The following is a 16504-nucleotide window of genomic DNA, read 5'->3' as shown; positions in this document are numbered from 1 at the left end:
TCACCCTTTCTGGCTTCCTGCTCAGTGTTGTGCTCAATAAAATGGACATATTTTTCTCTACTTTGCTTCATTTGGTTCTTTCAGAGTCAGAAGAAACTTAGAGGCTTCTCAAGGACAGCCTAAGATCAGCCAGAATGAGCAACTGTCGCTGACTGGCATGTGTCTGGATGCATGTATGCTAGACAATGTGCTGGGCACTTAGAGCTGGGCGTTATCTAATTCATAGCCCTCTGCAGTAGGTTCTGTGGAGCCCAGCCATCTAACTCCAGTGTCCATTCTCTTCATGACTGTCTTAGAAACCCAGGGCTTCAAGGCTGGCTCTGCCCTCACTTGCCACCTCTGTGATCTTGGGCAAGTGCTTTCTTCATCTGTCCAATAGGAACACAGTTCCCCCTGTAACATGGGATATTGCAGGTCTATATCTAACACTGTGCTCAATAAATAATGACTAATAACAATTAATGTAAGTTGAAAGCACCAGCTACATCTGTCACCCCAACACTCAGGAGGTGAAGGCAAGAGGAATTCAAGGTCAGCCTGGACTACCTAATGAGACCCTATCTCAAATAACAACAAGAACAAGAAGAGCAATGTGGATGTAGAAAGAATATCTAGCCCGTTGCTGTTATGTGCATATTTGCACACCTACACAAACACATTCATTTACAACTTCTCTTTGAGAGCCCAAGAGATTAAGATCCTACTCTTGGTCCAGTGCATAAGACAGATAAAATGACCTAATCCTGCCCAACACTATTTGGTTAAGAGTAGATTTTGTGTAGATCTTGTCTTGAGTCGAGGATCACTAGTCAAGCAGCTCCTCTTTTGTAGCTGGCCAGACTGCGACCGTGGCAGCCTGGCTGCTTTCTACTTTCCACGAATACCTTGAAGAAGCTACGCTGCCAACATAGGTGCTTACTACCAAAGCACAGATCCCTCCTTCCATGGTAATCAGAAACCAGCATCCTGGTCTTGCCAGCCCACAAAAACAGGCTTCATTCCAGGGGTCTTTCTTTACTTACTTTAGATTTTTGTCAGTAGTAGAGCAGGCTGAGCTGGCAACACAAAGAAGGGGTGGCTGAAGTAACGGTAGCAGCAAAAGTGCAGTTTAAGAGTTTCTGTTCCCCATGGAGAAGACGTGAAGGCAACAAGGAACAACAGAAGTAGAAAGGGATAAGAAAGTGTGGAGAAAGCCACGCACAATGCCTGTAATCCTAGCTACTCAGGAGGCTGAGATCTGAGGATCTGGGTGCAAAGCCAGCCTGGGCACTAAGATCCGTGATACTTTTATCTCCAATTAACTACCAGAAAACCAGAAGTGGAACTGTGGCTCAAGGGTAGGGCAGTAGCTAAAGAGCTCATGGATAGTGCCCAGGTCCAGAGTTCAAGTCCCACAACCGACAAAAAAAAACTGTAGAAAGCAAAGGCTGATGAAAAGTAGAAGGCTCTACAAAGCAACAGAGTTCTAGGGATTTCCCAGACATTAAGGGCCAATAACCCTGGCCCAAGAAATAATGTAGTAGCTGCTGACTAGTAGGTAGAAGGCGTTATAGATCCCTAGACCCGATGCCTGAACTAGAAAGTGCTTGCTGCTGGTGGTGCCTGCTGCTGCACTCACTGGGGCTAGAAGCCCAGGATGAAAGCAGCTGGCAAATGACGACAAAAGCACAGAACAAGCCTAAAACCCATGTTTGAGCCATCTCTTGCTTAAGCAAGGAGCAATGTGTCCTTAATTCTCCACGTTTAGAGCTATAAACTTCTGGGCCTGCCAGTCCAAATTCTAGGCCTTGGAAATGCCAATTAGAAGAGCTTCACCCGGCCTAGCATGATAACTTGCCTAACTGTCACGATCACCAGATAGACAGAAGAACAAAATGATCCAACCAGCTGACTGGCAACACCTTCGGGATCTCTATAAGTCTGAATACATTATTTCCTTCTTTGAATTTCCATTTCCTCCTCTGTAAATGAGAAGCTGGATTGTTGTTCAAAAGGGAAAACTGCTCCTCTGGTTTCCCAAGAAAGAAGGAATCCAACAGAGGGGGTTGGACCACATGAATAGGGCAACCTAAGGGCTTGAGCTCATAGGAACTCTACATGGGAGGCAGATATAGTGAGAAGGGTTCCCTTGATAAGGAAACCCTCTTTCTTTGATCTTCCAAGTTCCTTTCTAAAGATTTTTTTTATTGTATTTTCCATTTGCGCAGCACTTTTGGTTAAGTCATTGTGTTGTTCCTAGATTTGGTCATGTTGGAGGACAAAGGGTGGGGACATTGGCCAGTTCAGTTGTCCTGGCTGGAAAACTCCCAGCCATAATGTCACCCCCCCTCCCAGCATCTCTGTTCCCTTGAATGCAGTGGTCCTGTCAGCGCAGCCAGGTATTGGTAAGCCAATGGCAGCACATCCAGGCTAGTCCAGGCCATGCTGGTAGGTGGCATCTGAATCTCCTGGAGCCAAACCCGGCCCTCAGAAGCAATGAGGGGTAGATGAGTGGGGTCAGAGGATGCTGGAGAATCACTTGCAGGTGGCATAATAGAGGACACGCCCATTGATGTGGTCACGGATCTGCTCCACACGTTTCTCCAGCCCCGTCAGGTGTGCAGAGTGCAGCAGGATAGCCTGGCTCCCACGCAGCAGCTCGGACTCCATGTCTGAGACAGAAGGAACAGGGAGGAAAGGAGTCAAGGGTGACCTCTAAAGATTCCCAGCCCTTCTGGCCAGCCTCCTCCCCCGGGCACCTCCTGCAGCAGAGTCTCTTTGAAAGGAGCATGCTCAGAAGGTAGGAGCCTCTCCAACTGCCTCCCAGCCTCTATCTCTTTCTTGGGGGACCCAGAAGCTCTCACTCCTAATATTTTCCTGTCCTCGGCCCTAGGCAGTCTTAGTTATACCAGGCATGTATTATAACTTCCTTCTCACCACCTTTGATTTGCTTTTCTTTTTGTGTTTGTTTGTTTTAAATTTTGGGGGTGTACTGGAGTTTGACATCGGTACATACCAAACAGGCACTCTACCACTCGAGCCATACACCCCAGTCCATTTTCCTTTCCTCATTTTCCCAAATAGTCTTACATGTTTGCTCAGAAACAGCCTGAGCCATGATCCTCCTATTACCACATGTGCTTAGCCTGGATGACAGGCAAGCAAGCGCCTCCCCCAACTTTACTGGAGTCTCATAAACTTTTGCCGCAGGCTGACTTGGAACTGTGATACCCCAATGTCCACAGTAGTATGAGGCATTGTGCTAGCGTTGTCTTGATGGCATGACGTTCTTCTTCTTCCTTGGGGCAGTAATCTTTCTGAACACTACCTTAACTGAATTTCTCCTCAGAACCCTTAGAGCTCTTATTATTCATCTTATGTTGTTAAGTACAGTCAGTCTCATGAATCTTGCAGGTGACAGGAAAAAAAAAATGTCCACGCCTGGAGGTAAGTTTCTTCCGCTGCCTCACGTGGAGATCCACGTGTCCCGGCCTAACCCACATTACATCGCCTATGTGCTCACTAAGTCCCATTTGATCTCATGCCCCTTAGCCCAGCTGTGTTCAACAAGAATGGGGCCTTGGGAGCACTGGGTGGCAACCAGCCTTTGGGGACATCCAATAGTCCCCAGCGCAACTGCCCTTCACCTTTCATCTTGTCCATCATCTCCATGGTCTCTCCAAACAGCTCTTCTGCCTCTGTCTTGACGCTCAGGATTCGGCTGCCCTGCTCACCCAGCATAGGACTCCGACCCAGCCGGTCCTTCAGCTCCCCATACTTTTGCTTTATTCTCTCAAATCCCTGGGGAAAGTAGACTGGTCTCAGTGTCACCACCACCACCATCATCCAAAGTCTCCAAGTCAGCAACTAAAGTGCTTGATATCACTCCAGCAGGCACCCGTGATGGGCTGGGTACGTCTTATGATTCCCCCAGTGGGTTGGGTCTGCCAGGAAAACCCCTAAGCTCCAGATGACGTTAAATTCTGAACAATCTCTAGACTTCTTTCCTTTCATCTCTAACTACTATCATTCCCCACTTCACTCCAAGCATAGTCTCAGGTACAAAATAGTAGGCTAATATTAAAGATGTTACTTAGGAGTGTAGTTACTAGAACAGGATTGCATGCGCCAGTGTCCCTGGCCCTGGAAAAACAGATGGTACTCACAGGGCATTGAGAATGATTCTTGGAACTTCTCTGATCTAATTCTGATAGTGATGGAGCCTAGAGTAGCTACCTAAGCGGAGAGCGTCTGGCCAGGCTGGGGATGGAAAAGACAAACCCCACTCTGGACATTAGAAGTCTGCTCTGTAGATGAGCTCTGGGTCCAGGAACAAGTCATCACCTTGGCTGTAAAATGGGTGTGTCCTTAGCTAGATCAGTGCCCTGAACTAGCTTTGCTTCACTTTGCTTTCCTGACTCATTGTTAGGAGAGCAAAGATCAAGGCAGCCAGAGGTGGAATTCAGCCCCGGAAAAGTCTGAGTTCCTCGGGAGTCCTTCTGGTTCTGTTATTCTATGTGCCCTTGAGTCCATGGTCTCAAAATGTACAGTTCTATCCTGCTCAGGACCCCTGCCTTGGCTATGCACCACCGAGATAATAACTCTGCTCTCACTCCCTTGGTACCTCCTGGGCACTCAGTGCCCACTTGTCAGTGCCCTCTGCGAGCTGTTGGGCCTGGGCCACCTGGGCCCGCTGCCGCTGGGCCTGGCGACGGAGCTCTTCCACCCGAGTGTGGAAGCCGCCCAGCTGTTCTGTCATGCTCATCACCAGCCTCTCTGCGGGCACCAGGACCTGCTGAACCTTGGTGGAAAGAGGGAAGAATCTGGGCTTGTGGTGGGGTCTCACGAGTGAGCAAGACTACTTTTCGTCCGCACCCCCCCCCCGCCCCGTCTTTTCTCCCACCCAATCAGGACATCATGACGGCTTCTGCCAAAGCTGTTCACTGACATCCAAGACTCCTCATCCTCCCACTTGGCCCTGCCATAGCTCAGTGCCCACCCCAGGCTTCCTGCATTTCTGTAAGACGAGAAGAACCCGAGGCTCTCTAAATCAGGCTGAGGCTTGTAATCCACCTTCTCTATGACCCCACTTCAGCTTCCAACTGGATCACTTCCTAGAATCTTCTATGCTTAAATGTGTGCATTCCCAAAGACAGGGAGGAGAAGCCGTCATGTCTCACCTCAGCAACCCTCTCCTGGATAAGCCCCAGGGAGCGGCCTGTGCCTCGCATGGTGTCCTGAGCCTCCTGCAGCGCTGTTGTGCCTTGCCTCAGGTTCCCAACCACCTCCTCTACCTGACCTTCCACGGCATGGGCCCGGCTCCTGAGGGAGGGAAGGGAAAGCAGGGGGAGCAGCGGGAATGAGGGAACAGCAAATGAACCAATGCACGCTTGATCTCACACACTTGTCTAGGAGCCTGCCCTTCCCAGCTAAGACATGAGCTCAGTAACTCTTACTTCTGGGGACCCACCAACCCCGAGGGGATAACATGAGAGTGAGTGATGCCTCTGGGCACAATGGCCTACATGGAAGATAGGGTCATGTGAGTGAGGCGCACCGCAGACTCTAGATCACATGGCAGCCCTTGCTGTGACCAGCACTGATCCATGGGCTCCACCCTCTGATCCTCATTCTCCTAACAATGGGGCTGGAAAGAAAAGCACCCTCTCCAGCCTGGTCAACCCATGGCCTTACCTGGCCTGCTCAGCCTCAGCCTGGAGCCTGCGGGCCCGGGCAATGTCTTGTTTGGTCCGGGATAGCACCAGGTCCACATTGGGGAGCCTGGCTGCGATGGCCTGGATCTCATTCATCTTCCGCAGGACGGTGGCGGAGTCTGTGGGCAGCCACAGAGCCAGCACTGCCTCGCTCACCTCCTGGATGGTGGTGGCATCTGTTTCGGGGTCTGTAAGACAGTAGTCATCCATGTATCAGCTTGGGGGGACACGCCCCTTGGCCAGGGATCAACTCCACTGAGCCCAGCTCACGGGAGGATGCCTGCTTCTCAGGAGGAGACTGCCATGCTGTGAGGAGGAGGAGTGTCAGCACAGCTGTGGCAGCAAAGTGTCTGGTGTCACAGGAAGCTGTGGGCCCAGAGGAGGAGGTGGTGGCACCAGGCAGCTGGTACTGAACAATGCCTGCCACACACACATAATCAACCCCAAATCGGAGGGAGCAGCCAGAAACTGGAGCTGCTTCCTTGGTAATAAGACCCCTTCCCTACACCCTGCTTAGGCCAGAGAGCTCACGTTTGCCAAAAGCAGACAAAGATTACCATTCTTTGCTGGGATGTCACTTTCTCAAAGATGCCATCCCCACCCATCAATTCTAGAACTATAACCTCTGTGCATCCCACACCAGGCCTCCTCGGTCTCTTTCCCTGTCTATCTTTCTCTCCAACACTTAGCATCACCCATAAGGGAATCATGACTTGACCTTGTTTATCTCCCCCCCCATAAAATAAAATTCCTTAAATACAGGGTATGGGGTTGCTCATAACTACAATCAAAGATCCAAACCCAGTGCCTAATACCTAGGCTCTGTCTTGGTCTCCTTTACTATTCAGACAACCTAGGATTAAATGGCTTCTCTCTCCTCCCTTCCTGCATTCCTTCCTCCCTTCCTGCATTCCTTCTGTCCTTCCTTCCTTTTATCCTTTCCTTCCTTCTTCCTTTCCTTTTTGTGAACTCAAGACCTGGGCACTGTCCTTGAGCTTTTTTTGTTCAATGCTAGCACTATTACTTGAGCCACCGCTCCACTTCTGGCTTTTTGGTTAACTGGAGGTAACAGGGACTTGACTGCCTGTGCTGGACTCAGCCTCTTGTGGAGCTAGGATTATAGGCAGCATCACATAGGGGAGCCCAAGACTGGGAGAATTTAACTAAGAGGATTCATCCCCTCTGCCCACCTGAACTTCAGCGTCTCTTCTAACCAAGGGTCCTGCTTTCCAAACAGTTTAACACACATCTGCTCCCCAAATTGCCTCCTGCTGAAGAGTATAGCCCCACCTAGCTTCCATATTTCCTGTATTCTGCCAAACTTCAGCTGCAGGAAAGGGCTGAATTCTCTGTCTCCCTAGGGTAAGAAGGGCCTTAGTAAATATTTACTGCTCTACACAAGGACTCAGTTAGGCTCAGTCCTTGCCCTTGCAGAGCTCAAATATCTAATGGTAGAGACCGTTTTGTAAACAAGAAAGTACAATACTGAGTGACTGAAAAAAATGGGGTCAACACAGGTACTAGAATAGAAGCAGAGAGGTGCATCCCCAAGCCTACAGGTCCAGAGGTCCATCTGGGGAATGGGTTGCCCGGATAGCTTCTTAGAGACTATGGGGGAATTTTCCAGGTTTGGGAGGTAGGAGACAAGGAAGAATCTAGTGAAAGGAAAAGCACTAGCAATGTACACACACACACACACACACACACACACACACACACACACACACACACACACACACACACACACGTACGTGCGTGCTCTCCTATGCATGTCTCCATCCAATGAAAGGTACAACTATAATGTAGCTTGTAGATGAGGGAGCCCAATGAGTCTAAATCCTAGGGACACCATTTATAAATGCTCTAAGGTGTTACTTCATCCTTCTATGCTGAGATTCCCTATATACAAAGTGGAAGCAGTAATAGTGGTTAGCTCATGTAGTCAGAATTAAATAATGCAATACTTAAAGCACTTAGAAGTGGTCAGCATCTAAGAAGGTCTTAAACCATAGCTATCTATTTCATAAATTCTATGTGAAGGATTATTAAAGAGGATGCCCCCTCCTTCATCCATAGACATGCCACTGGTCCTGACTCTCTTGTCCACAGCAACCAGCAGGGCTAGCATCTCTAGCATCAGATCTCCCAGAATCCATAGAGGACTGGACCCAAAAGATGACATGATTGACAGGACAAGGGGAGCCCAGCCACTCCCTGCTTGCTCCTGAGAGCCTGGCTTCCCCTAGAAGAGAAAAAAAACTTAAATCTTCTCCCACCACCAAGGCCCTAAGCACTAGATAGGTTAAAGGAGGACAAATGGTCATCTGGTGTCCCTGGGCTTAACTCAAGAGCAAGCTGCCTTTATCTTTGAATCAGAGCCCCAAACTTTGCCCGCTTTGTCCTTGTGTTCTGGACTTCATCTCCCTGTATCCCAGTAACAATTTTCCCCAGCAGTGCCTCATGGCCTTAAGCAAATCATGGGGCCTCTGTGTATCCTTCAAGCCTCTGTCTGACCTGCCATCTGCACTCAGGAGAGAGCTTTGGCCTATATGGGGCCAAACAGCAATAGGAGCAAGAAGGCCCACTGTTACATGAAGCTTTCAGCCACATTAACTGGGCTCCCAGCCAAGTAAATGCCTGGCAGGGAACGGAAATCTTATAATATCAACTCACATTCTGAAGGCACCTATAATTTTTCAAAGCATGTTTTATGCCAGATATTTGTTCCTCAGAAGAAACTTATGAAATACTATCATCCCTGTGCACAAAAGGAAGATGAGGCAAAGAGAAAAGGCAAGCTTCCCAAAGCCACAAAACTCTCCCAAGTCCTGTTTCACTTTCTAGGGCAGCAAGGGAAGGGACTGGACTCTTCCTTTCATCCCACCACGGTGGATATTTTTTGGATCTGGCCCCAGACTAGGTGCTCCTATAGAAGTCATAAATAGAACAGGCAGTCATCTCTGCCCTCTTGGAGTTTACAGTCTGGTAGGGAGACACATAGTGTATTCACAGATGATCTCAACCCCCACAGAGTCTGTACAGTGTGATAAAGTTAAGACATCTAAAGAGAAATAGGAAGGACAGAGATGACCAGAGATAAGGAAGGCAGGAAAGGCCTCCACTTATTTAAAGATAACGTTTAAACAAAACCTGGAGGGAAAGAAGAAGCAAGGTAATAAAGAGAATCCCAGACAGCCAAAGAAAAAACAAAATCTCCTATAGCAAGCAAGGGCCTGACGTGTTCAAGGACATCTGGTAAGTGAAAGAAAGAGGTGTACAAGGTCACATCCAGGAGAGGGACAGGGGCCAGACTGCAAGCCAAGAAGGAGCTGGGAGCTTATCCAAGAACAAGGTGAAGCCACTGAAGGGTATTAAACAAGACTGTGATGTGATCTGACTTGGATATATTTTTTAAGAGATGCTTCAGGCTGTTCCACGGAGAATGGAATCACAGGGAGCAGGCAGGGAAGTAGAAGCAAGAACAGGAAGACATGGCTGTGAGCCAAATGAGGAATGAGGCCCTGGGTCATGAAAAGCATGGAGACAGGGACAGCAGGTGGCAGGCTGTGGACCGGACATGGGGCTGAGGGACAGGCAGGGACATCAACTCACCGGAGAGGAAGTCCCGCACTTGCTGGATGAGTTGCCGAATTCGCCGGATGTCATCTTCCATCTGAGAGCGGCTGGTACTCACCTGGGTCTCCAGACGCTGTGCATCTGATTGGACCCGGGAGGCAGCTTCTTCAGCTGTTCTAATCTGGTGACACAGGCTATGGGTCAGAGCTTCCCAGTCACCCCCAAGGATCACATAGGGAACCTTCCACCCCCCCAGACCTACCCACCCAACCCAGTTTGACCTTAGAAAAAGTGACGCGGCTGTTGGGTTAAACGAAACACCTGACATCAACCCCAAACTATCTTGTACTTGTTTCAAAAGCCTTAACAAGTCACTTAGGCTCTCTGGGCTCTAGCTTCTAGACTACAGAGTAATAGTCCCAAACTGCCTGACTGGTCCTACCCACTCTGCCTTACCTGGGTCCACCCCACCTCCACCATACCTACCATCTGCCTGGTCTGCTGGAGCTGGAGGTTAAAGCCCCGTAGTTGTTCAGCCACCTGCCCCGCCATGTGGAAGGCCCCTCCGGCCCGAGGAAGGGCACCCCTACAGTGGGGGCCACACGTCGTGTGGTTATCTTGGGAACACAGCTCACCAGGGCATGCTCCTGGGGTGCAGGCCATCTGCCTGGAGCCACCACAGAGCTGTTGAAAGATAGGGGTGTCAAAGAGGCTCTTCAGCAACCATTCCCAGGAAATAAACAGCCAGACATCTCCATGACAACCAGGCCCTGAAACCAGGTTTCCTTGGTAACCTCTAAGCACATGGTGAGGGGGCAAAAGGGTCAAGATGATGAGTCAGGTAGATTCTCACTGTCTTTGTGTGGGGCTAGCTGAGCAGGGGCTCCCCAGGAAGTAAGACTCCCATACCCCCAAATCACCTTGTTAATGGTGGGTGTCAGGTCAGGCAAGGAAGCTATCTCCAGCCGGAGGGCCTCGAGCTGGGGACTGCCCGCACCTCCTCCAGCTCCCACCTGCCTCTCCATATCTTCTGCTTCTCTACGGCTGCCCCTGAGCTGCTGCAGCAAGTGGGAGCTGTCAGACACCCGCTGAGCCGCCTGGGCTGAACGTTCGTAGGCTGCTGTTAGCATCCGGAAGGCTCCTGAGGAAAGAGGAGAGGACACAGAGATGACACGGACTCTGGAAGCCTGGAAGGGCCAGCAGAAGGGGAGGGTGAAGAAGGAAGGAAAGGAACTAGACGGAACCATCTGTGCTCTTGCTCCTCACCTGAGGGGTCAGAACTGCTTATTTTCTCAAACTGCTCCCTCTTGCTCTGATACAGAATGAGAAGGCGATTGAAGCTTCTGTCTAGGGTCTCCAGATCTCCTGGGAGGGTCGCCATCTCTTCTTCTAGGGGTAGGTCCAGCTGCAGGCCCTGAAGAGCCCGCCTGAGATGGGAGAAGACCATTCACTACAATACAGGCAGGGGGGCTTTACTTCCCCTTGAGTCCAGGAAAAAACAGGTCCTCGGGGAAGGGACTTGGGTAAAAGAAGCAGGGAGGAGTGACAAGCCACAGATGTGCTGCCTGGTATGGGTTGGGGACACACTGGAGCAGGGGGTATGGCCTCCATCAGTCCCCAAGCCAGCATGGAACCTTCTTCCTTGGTTTCTGTGAGCCTGACATTTTTCAGTCTGCCCCTGCTCTTGCTCCCACCAGGAGCCTCCCTTGCCTTGCCCTGCTCCTCCAAGCAGACACCTGCCTCCACATCTGTTCAGCGGTGACTCTCAAACCCTTTCTGCAGCACCATTTCCCCACTGTGCTCTGGTCTCCATCACCTGCCTGCAGGTCATCCCACCTCAGGGTCTAGCTATTGACAAGAGAATCCTCTTTTCCCATGCCCTCTGCTGCTCTACCAGCCTGGACCCATCCCTAGGCCCTGGCATTCTCTACATGGAGGCTTTGCTCGGGCATGGAACACCTTCCATTGGCCTACCACTCCATGCAGGCATTCCCACCCAACTGTCCACTCGCATTTGTGGATGGATGGAACTGCCCAGTTCTGAGATTAGGCAGTGCCATCCCTGTGAAGCCTGCCGAGACCATCCACCCTTCTGTGGGAGTTTCAGCTCTTCTAGCATGGTCGTCATTACCACGCCATTCACATGACTACCTGAGCCTCTGGATAGTAATTTTACTACCCCCAGTACCTTGCATACTGCTTGAATTCCATTAGATGCTTTAAAACCCATGCAGAATGAACAAACAAATGAAAACTTCCCAATACACTCTATCTCAACACACTTAGCTTTCCCCCTAAAGAAGCCCTACCACCCACCCCACATAAATGATGGAACCTCAATCTTTATTCACAAACTGTCTTTGCCCTGATGCCAATTACACATCTGGACTGCTCTGAGCCTGGAGTTGGCCAGTGCTGCAGAAAGGAAAACTAATAATAGAAACTTCCCGAAACTAATCTCACTCAGAAGGCACCTCTGCTGGCGTGAGGGGGTGTGGTGGGGCAGTTTCCATTCCAAAGGCAAGCTGGGGACTAATTTTAGCACACCCGCTTGTCAGATGCCCTCTGTCAGGGGTTATTCTTTCCTCCAGGCAGCACAGAGCACTTGAAAGAGCACTAGGCATGGGCTCCTGGCCCTGGTGGTGGCACAGCAAGGTCTCGTCCCTTTGATCTGGGTCTGTTTCACCTTCAAGATGGAAATAATAGCCAGGCGCAGATGGCTCAGACCTGCAATCCTAGCTACCCAAGAGGCTGAGATCTAAGGATCACAATTAGAAGCCAGCTCAGGCAGAAGTCCATGAGACATTTATCCCCAATTAATCACAAAAAGCCAGAAATAGAGTTGTGGCTCAAGAGGTAGAGCACTAGCCTTGAGCAAAAGGCCCAGAGTTCAAGTCCCAGTATGGGTACCAAAACAATTAAAAATCAGAAGTAGTATCGGCCCCCATTCCAGCCTTCTGGGACTGGTGCAGTAGTTACAAAAGACAGCAGCTGGAACAATGCCATCTGAAGTAGAATGGGCCACACAAATGAATGTAAAGATGGCCCCATGTGAATACAAATGGCATAATTCCCCCATGGGCCCGGCAGAGAAAAGGTTTACCTGAGGGAAAAGATGGCGTTGGCCACCTGGGCCACATCTTCCTCTGTGACGGAGGTGCCACTCAGGATTCCTTCAATCTGCTGGATCTTGCTCTTGGCGTCCAGCATGCGGGAGGCCAGGCCGATGTCCCCCAGGCCTGCCCCTGACCACAGCCCCGCTGTGGCATTACGAAGGCTGCCCAGACGTCGAGCCTTTTCCCGGAGGTCTGCATCGTAGGACTGGAAGCAGGAGTGGCAGGCCACACACACTGGGTAGCGGTCACAGTAGCCTCGCTGGCACTGGTCACAGCGGAGCCCCGTGAAGCCAGGACGGCAGAGGCAGCGGCCCGAGGCCTTGTCACAACCTGGACCCTCTGTTCCCCGGAAGTCACAGTCACAGGCTGTACGGCCAGGAGAAATGGCAGTCAGGGAACAGGGTGGTGGAGAGAGATTGGAACAGAAAGGACCTCACACTTGCTAGGCAGGCACTCTATCACTTGAACCAAAACTTTAGTCCTTTTGCTGGCAGTTGTTTTCTGTTTTGTTTTTCACATAGGGTCTTGTGCTTTTGGATGGTTTGGCCCTTCTCCCATCTCCAACTCCTGATCGCTCTAGCCATTCTTCACCTGTTATATAAGTCTTTCCACAATGGGAAAGGAGGCCACTGAGACACAGAGAGCTAGTTCAATGTGTCTTCTCTCTCAGAGGATGAGTCTAGAAGGGGGAAGTGGCTGGCTTAGTCACCGGGAAGGCAGCGCTGAGATCCAGGCAGGGTCTGCCTGCCAATTCTAAGCCGTGTGTTCCTGTCACTATCAAACTGACTCTCTGGAAAAATGATATGCTTTTGCCCCTGAGAGGCCACATCCTCCCTTACTGCCACTGCTTCTGGGAAATGCTCCTGAGATTGGCCTGACCTGGAGGAGGGAAAGCCAGGGAGTGTGAGGACATGAGTACTCAGCAACCCTCATAGCAATACAGAATGTGTTACCAGCCACAGACACCAGTGCCACCACATGCCTACAGCTTGCCCTACCCATGCACTCACTCCCCGTCATGGAACACGCTCACCTCGGCATCCGGTAGTCACATCTCCGTGGGTCCGGTCAGGACACTGGCGGATGGCTGCAGCGCTGCAGGTCAGGCCACCGAATCCTTCCCGACAGGGACACTGCCCTGTGAACTGTGCAGAGGAAAAGCCTGGTCAGGGGACACTTTCTCCCAGGCTCTGCCTTGGTCCTGGCGTCTTGAGGGAGGGGGTGTTTCATGTCCCATTCACACCTTACTCCACAGACAGAATCTAAGGCTCACTGATTGTCCACAGTACTGGTGGACACCCACCTCCCACCCAAACATGGTCTCCCAGCCAGAAGTCAAAAGCCCAAAGGTACTCTGCGTAAGGTGTGGTACATAAGCAATGCCCAAGGCTGAAGTTCTCTCCCACAGCAGATGGAGACAGATGTGGCCCTGCCTGTCTGTCATCGGGCCCAGAGGTCAGCATACAGCCAGAGACAGAGGTGCCAAAGGAGGGCCCCTCTGTGGCTGAGGGGTTCCCCAGCTCATACCTGGTTGCACTGGGGGCTGAGGGAGTTGTGTGGGTCACAGGCACAGGGCTCGCAGCCCCGGCCACTGGCCAGCTTCCAGTGGGCAGGAGCGCACTGGTCACACTTGGGGCCCACCACATTGGGCAGACACAGGCAGTGCCCACTCTCCTCATCACAGGGCATGTCCGACCGGGCCCCTAGGACGCTGCAGTCACAGCCTGAAAGACGGAGGGATGCTGGTCGCAGGCAGGCACCCCTCAGAATGCTCAGCCCCAGGGAGGCACACACATCCACAGAAGGCGAATCAGCCTTGGGGGAGGAGGGGGACCACTGGGCAGGGCCTGTGGATAACATGGCTGACTCATGGCCACTGGGTCTTTCTAACCACCCTGGCAGCTTGGCAGCTCTCCTGCCCACCCTTGCTTGCTCTAGCTGACTCAGACCCAATTCAACCCAGGCATGTGCTGCCACCTGCTGGATAGTCCTGACACAGCACCCAGGGCTGGAGAAGACAAGAATCAGACTCGCAGACAAATGAATGCCTGGCACATCCCCTTGTGCCCTGCAGCGGGGTTCCAGCTGAAGCAAGCACAATGAGCAGCCCCACACAACCTCTCCCACACCACCCAGGTCCCAGGACCCCGACTCACGGTGGCACCCCTGTGGGTTGGTGTAGGTAAGCCCTGTGAAGCCCGGTTTGCACAGGTCACAGCGTTCTCCCTGCACATGCTCCTTGCACACGCACTGGCCAGTCTTCGGGTCACAGGGAGCCCCTGGCACTGCCCCATCTGGGTCACATTCACAAGCTGAGAGCAGAAAGCAGCCACCGGGGTAGGAATTAAAAGAAATAGTTCAGAGACGATATGTTTGTTGGTGGTGGTGGTCATGGGTCTGGGCCTTGTCCCTGAGCTCTTCAGCTCAAGACTACCGCCCCACCCCTTGAGCCACTTCCTATTTTCTGGTGGTTAATTGGAGATAAGAGACTTTAGTGCCCAGGCTGTCTTTGAACCTCGATCCTCAGACCTCAGCCTCCTGAGTAGCTAGGATTACAGGCCTGAGCCACCGCATCTAGCTCAGAGATGATTTTTAAGAGCCAAGTCTACCTGGTTTTGTTTCCAACCTCTACAAAACACATTCTCTCTCTGTGCCTCTGTTTCATTGCTTTCCATGTGGAAAAACAACACAGCCCTCACAGGACTCTTATGACGAATAAATGAGCAAACATACAGCAGGTGGACAGCTGCTGGTACATGTTAAATACTATTGATGTACTTTTGTTGCCCTTATTTACTGGGCAGCTACTATGAGCCAGGCACCCTCACACATTGCCTTACACAATCCTCATGATTCCCTGAAAAGGTGAAAGTTCTTGCACAGATGAGAATGATGCTCGGTGATGCAATAGAACTTATTGGAGAGCAATAAGTAAGCTCTGGGAACATGGGGTCAAACTCATGTCTACCTCATGCTTCCCATTAACCAAGAATAAGAGCAGTAAGTCATCTGGCTCTACCCCTCCCCCACAACTCCTACCCTTTTTGTGACTCTTTTTTTTTTTTTGCCAGTCCTGGGCTTGAGCTCAGGGTCTGAGCATTGTGCTTGGGTTTTCTCAAGGCTAGAACTCTACCACTTGAGCCACAACACCACTTCTGGCTTTTTTCTATGTATGTGGTACTGAGAAATTGAACCCGGGTCTTTGTGCATGCAAGGCAAACACTCTACCACTAGGCCAAACTCCAGATCCTCCTGGAGTTTGTGACTCTTAAAACACCAGACTTCTTCATCCTGAAAGTCTTTTCCTGATGAAATCTGCCTGGGTCAGCTTGCTTCTCTCTACCGTGCATACTCCTGTACCTACTCTGGTATAGCCAGTGAGAATATTGGACACCCCAGCTCTTTCCATTCCACTCCATGGATATGCTCATTCAGTACCATTCCTTGAGTATCAATGATTTGTCAGAATGATTTGTGTTAGGACCAGAGGATGCCATGGAAGAGTTCTCAATGTTGAGGGAAATAAAAAATAAATAAATTGCTGTAACTAGGCCCATTACAGCATGGTAAAAGCTGCAGTTTCTAGTCTTCTGTTTCATTTTGTATCCTATTGCTCTATAGCATGAGAACTCTCTGAGGATGGGGATTATGTGTTAGTTTTACACTTTTCCCACACCCCTAACAACGGTTGTATATTGACTGATCAGCTCATTGTCTGATAGCCCAAATAAATGACTCCCTTCATCACTAACTGAACACAGCTAAATTAAAACAACTCCCTCCAGTTCCAAGCCAAAACAAAGTCTTCGTCCTTTCATGATGGCTTTGGGTCTCCCAAGGACATAGGTCCTGGACAGATGTCACACTGGGCCCCTGGAACCCCTACTCACGGATGCAGGTCTCCTGAGGGGGAGCACCAGGTCTGCGGTTCCGAAAATAATGCAGCTGACACCGCTCACAGTTTCTGCCTTCTGTGTGGTGGCGGCAGTTGTCACACACACCTCCATGTGTCCCCTGGCTGGCAGCAAACACAGCTGGGTCGAAGTGACAGGTCTCGGAGTGCCCATTGCAGTCACACCCTGGGGAGGGAGAGTCCTGATGCTCATCTCTCCCCACAGC

At 50.8% G+C, this 16504-nt stretch overlaps 1 protein-coding gene across 1 annotated transcript in view; it reads right to left on the bottom strand.

Annotated features, from left to right (window-relative positions):
• Window positions 1–2172: 2172 nt before the first annotated feature.
• Lamb3 (laminin subunit beta 3) overlaps window positions 2173–16504 on the bottom strand; it is a 33927-nt gene continuing 19595 nt past the window's right edge. Inside the window, exons 10-23 of the mRNA XM_090341277.1 lie at window positions 16276–16464; window positions 14542–14697; window positions 13913–14109; window positions 13419–13530; window positions 12373–12751; window positions 10536–10696; window positions 10190–10410; window positions 9756–9953; window positions 9306–9450; window positions 5674–5881; window positions 5160–5301; window positions 4604–4780; window positions 3627–3780; window positions 2173–2651 (exon numbers count right to left, since the gene is read on the bottom strand). Of these exons, the coding sequence (XP_090197403.1) occupies window positions 2515–2651; window positions 3627–3780; window positions 4604–4780; window positions 5160–5301; window positions 5674–5881; window positions 9306–9450; window positions 9756–9953; window positions 10190–10410; window positions 10536–10696; window positions 12373–12751; window positions 13419–13530; window positions 13913–14109; window positions 14542–14697; window positions 16276–16464 (2576 nt within the window). The 3' untranslated portion in view covers window positions 2173–2514. The remainder of the gene's footprint in view (window positions 2652–3626; window positions 3781–4603; window positions 4781–5159; window positions 5302–5673; window positions 5882–9305; window positions 9451–9755; window positions 9954–10189; window positions 10411–10535; window positions 10697–12372; window positions 12752–13418; window positions 13531–13912; window positions 14110–14541; window positions 14698–16275; window positions 16465–16504) is intronic.

The sequence above is a fragment of the Megascapheus bottae genome, chromosome 10 (assembly GCF_031878675.1).
Source record: "Megascapheus bottae isolate mThoBot1 chromosome 10, mThoBot2.hap1, whole genome shotgun sequence".
Classification (NCBI taxonomy): domain Eukaryota; kingdom Metazoa; phylum Chordata; class Mammalia; order Rodentia; family Geomyidae; genus Megascapheus; species Megascapheus bottae.
This window is presented reverse-complemented; position numbering and strand designations above follow the sequence as displayed.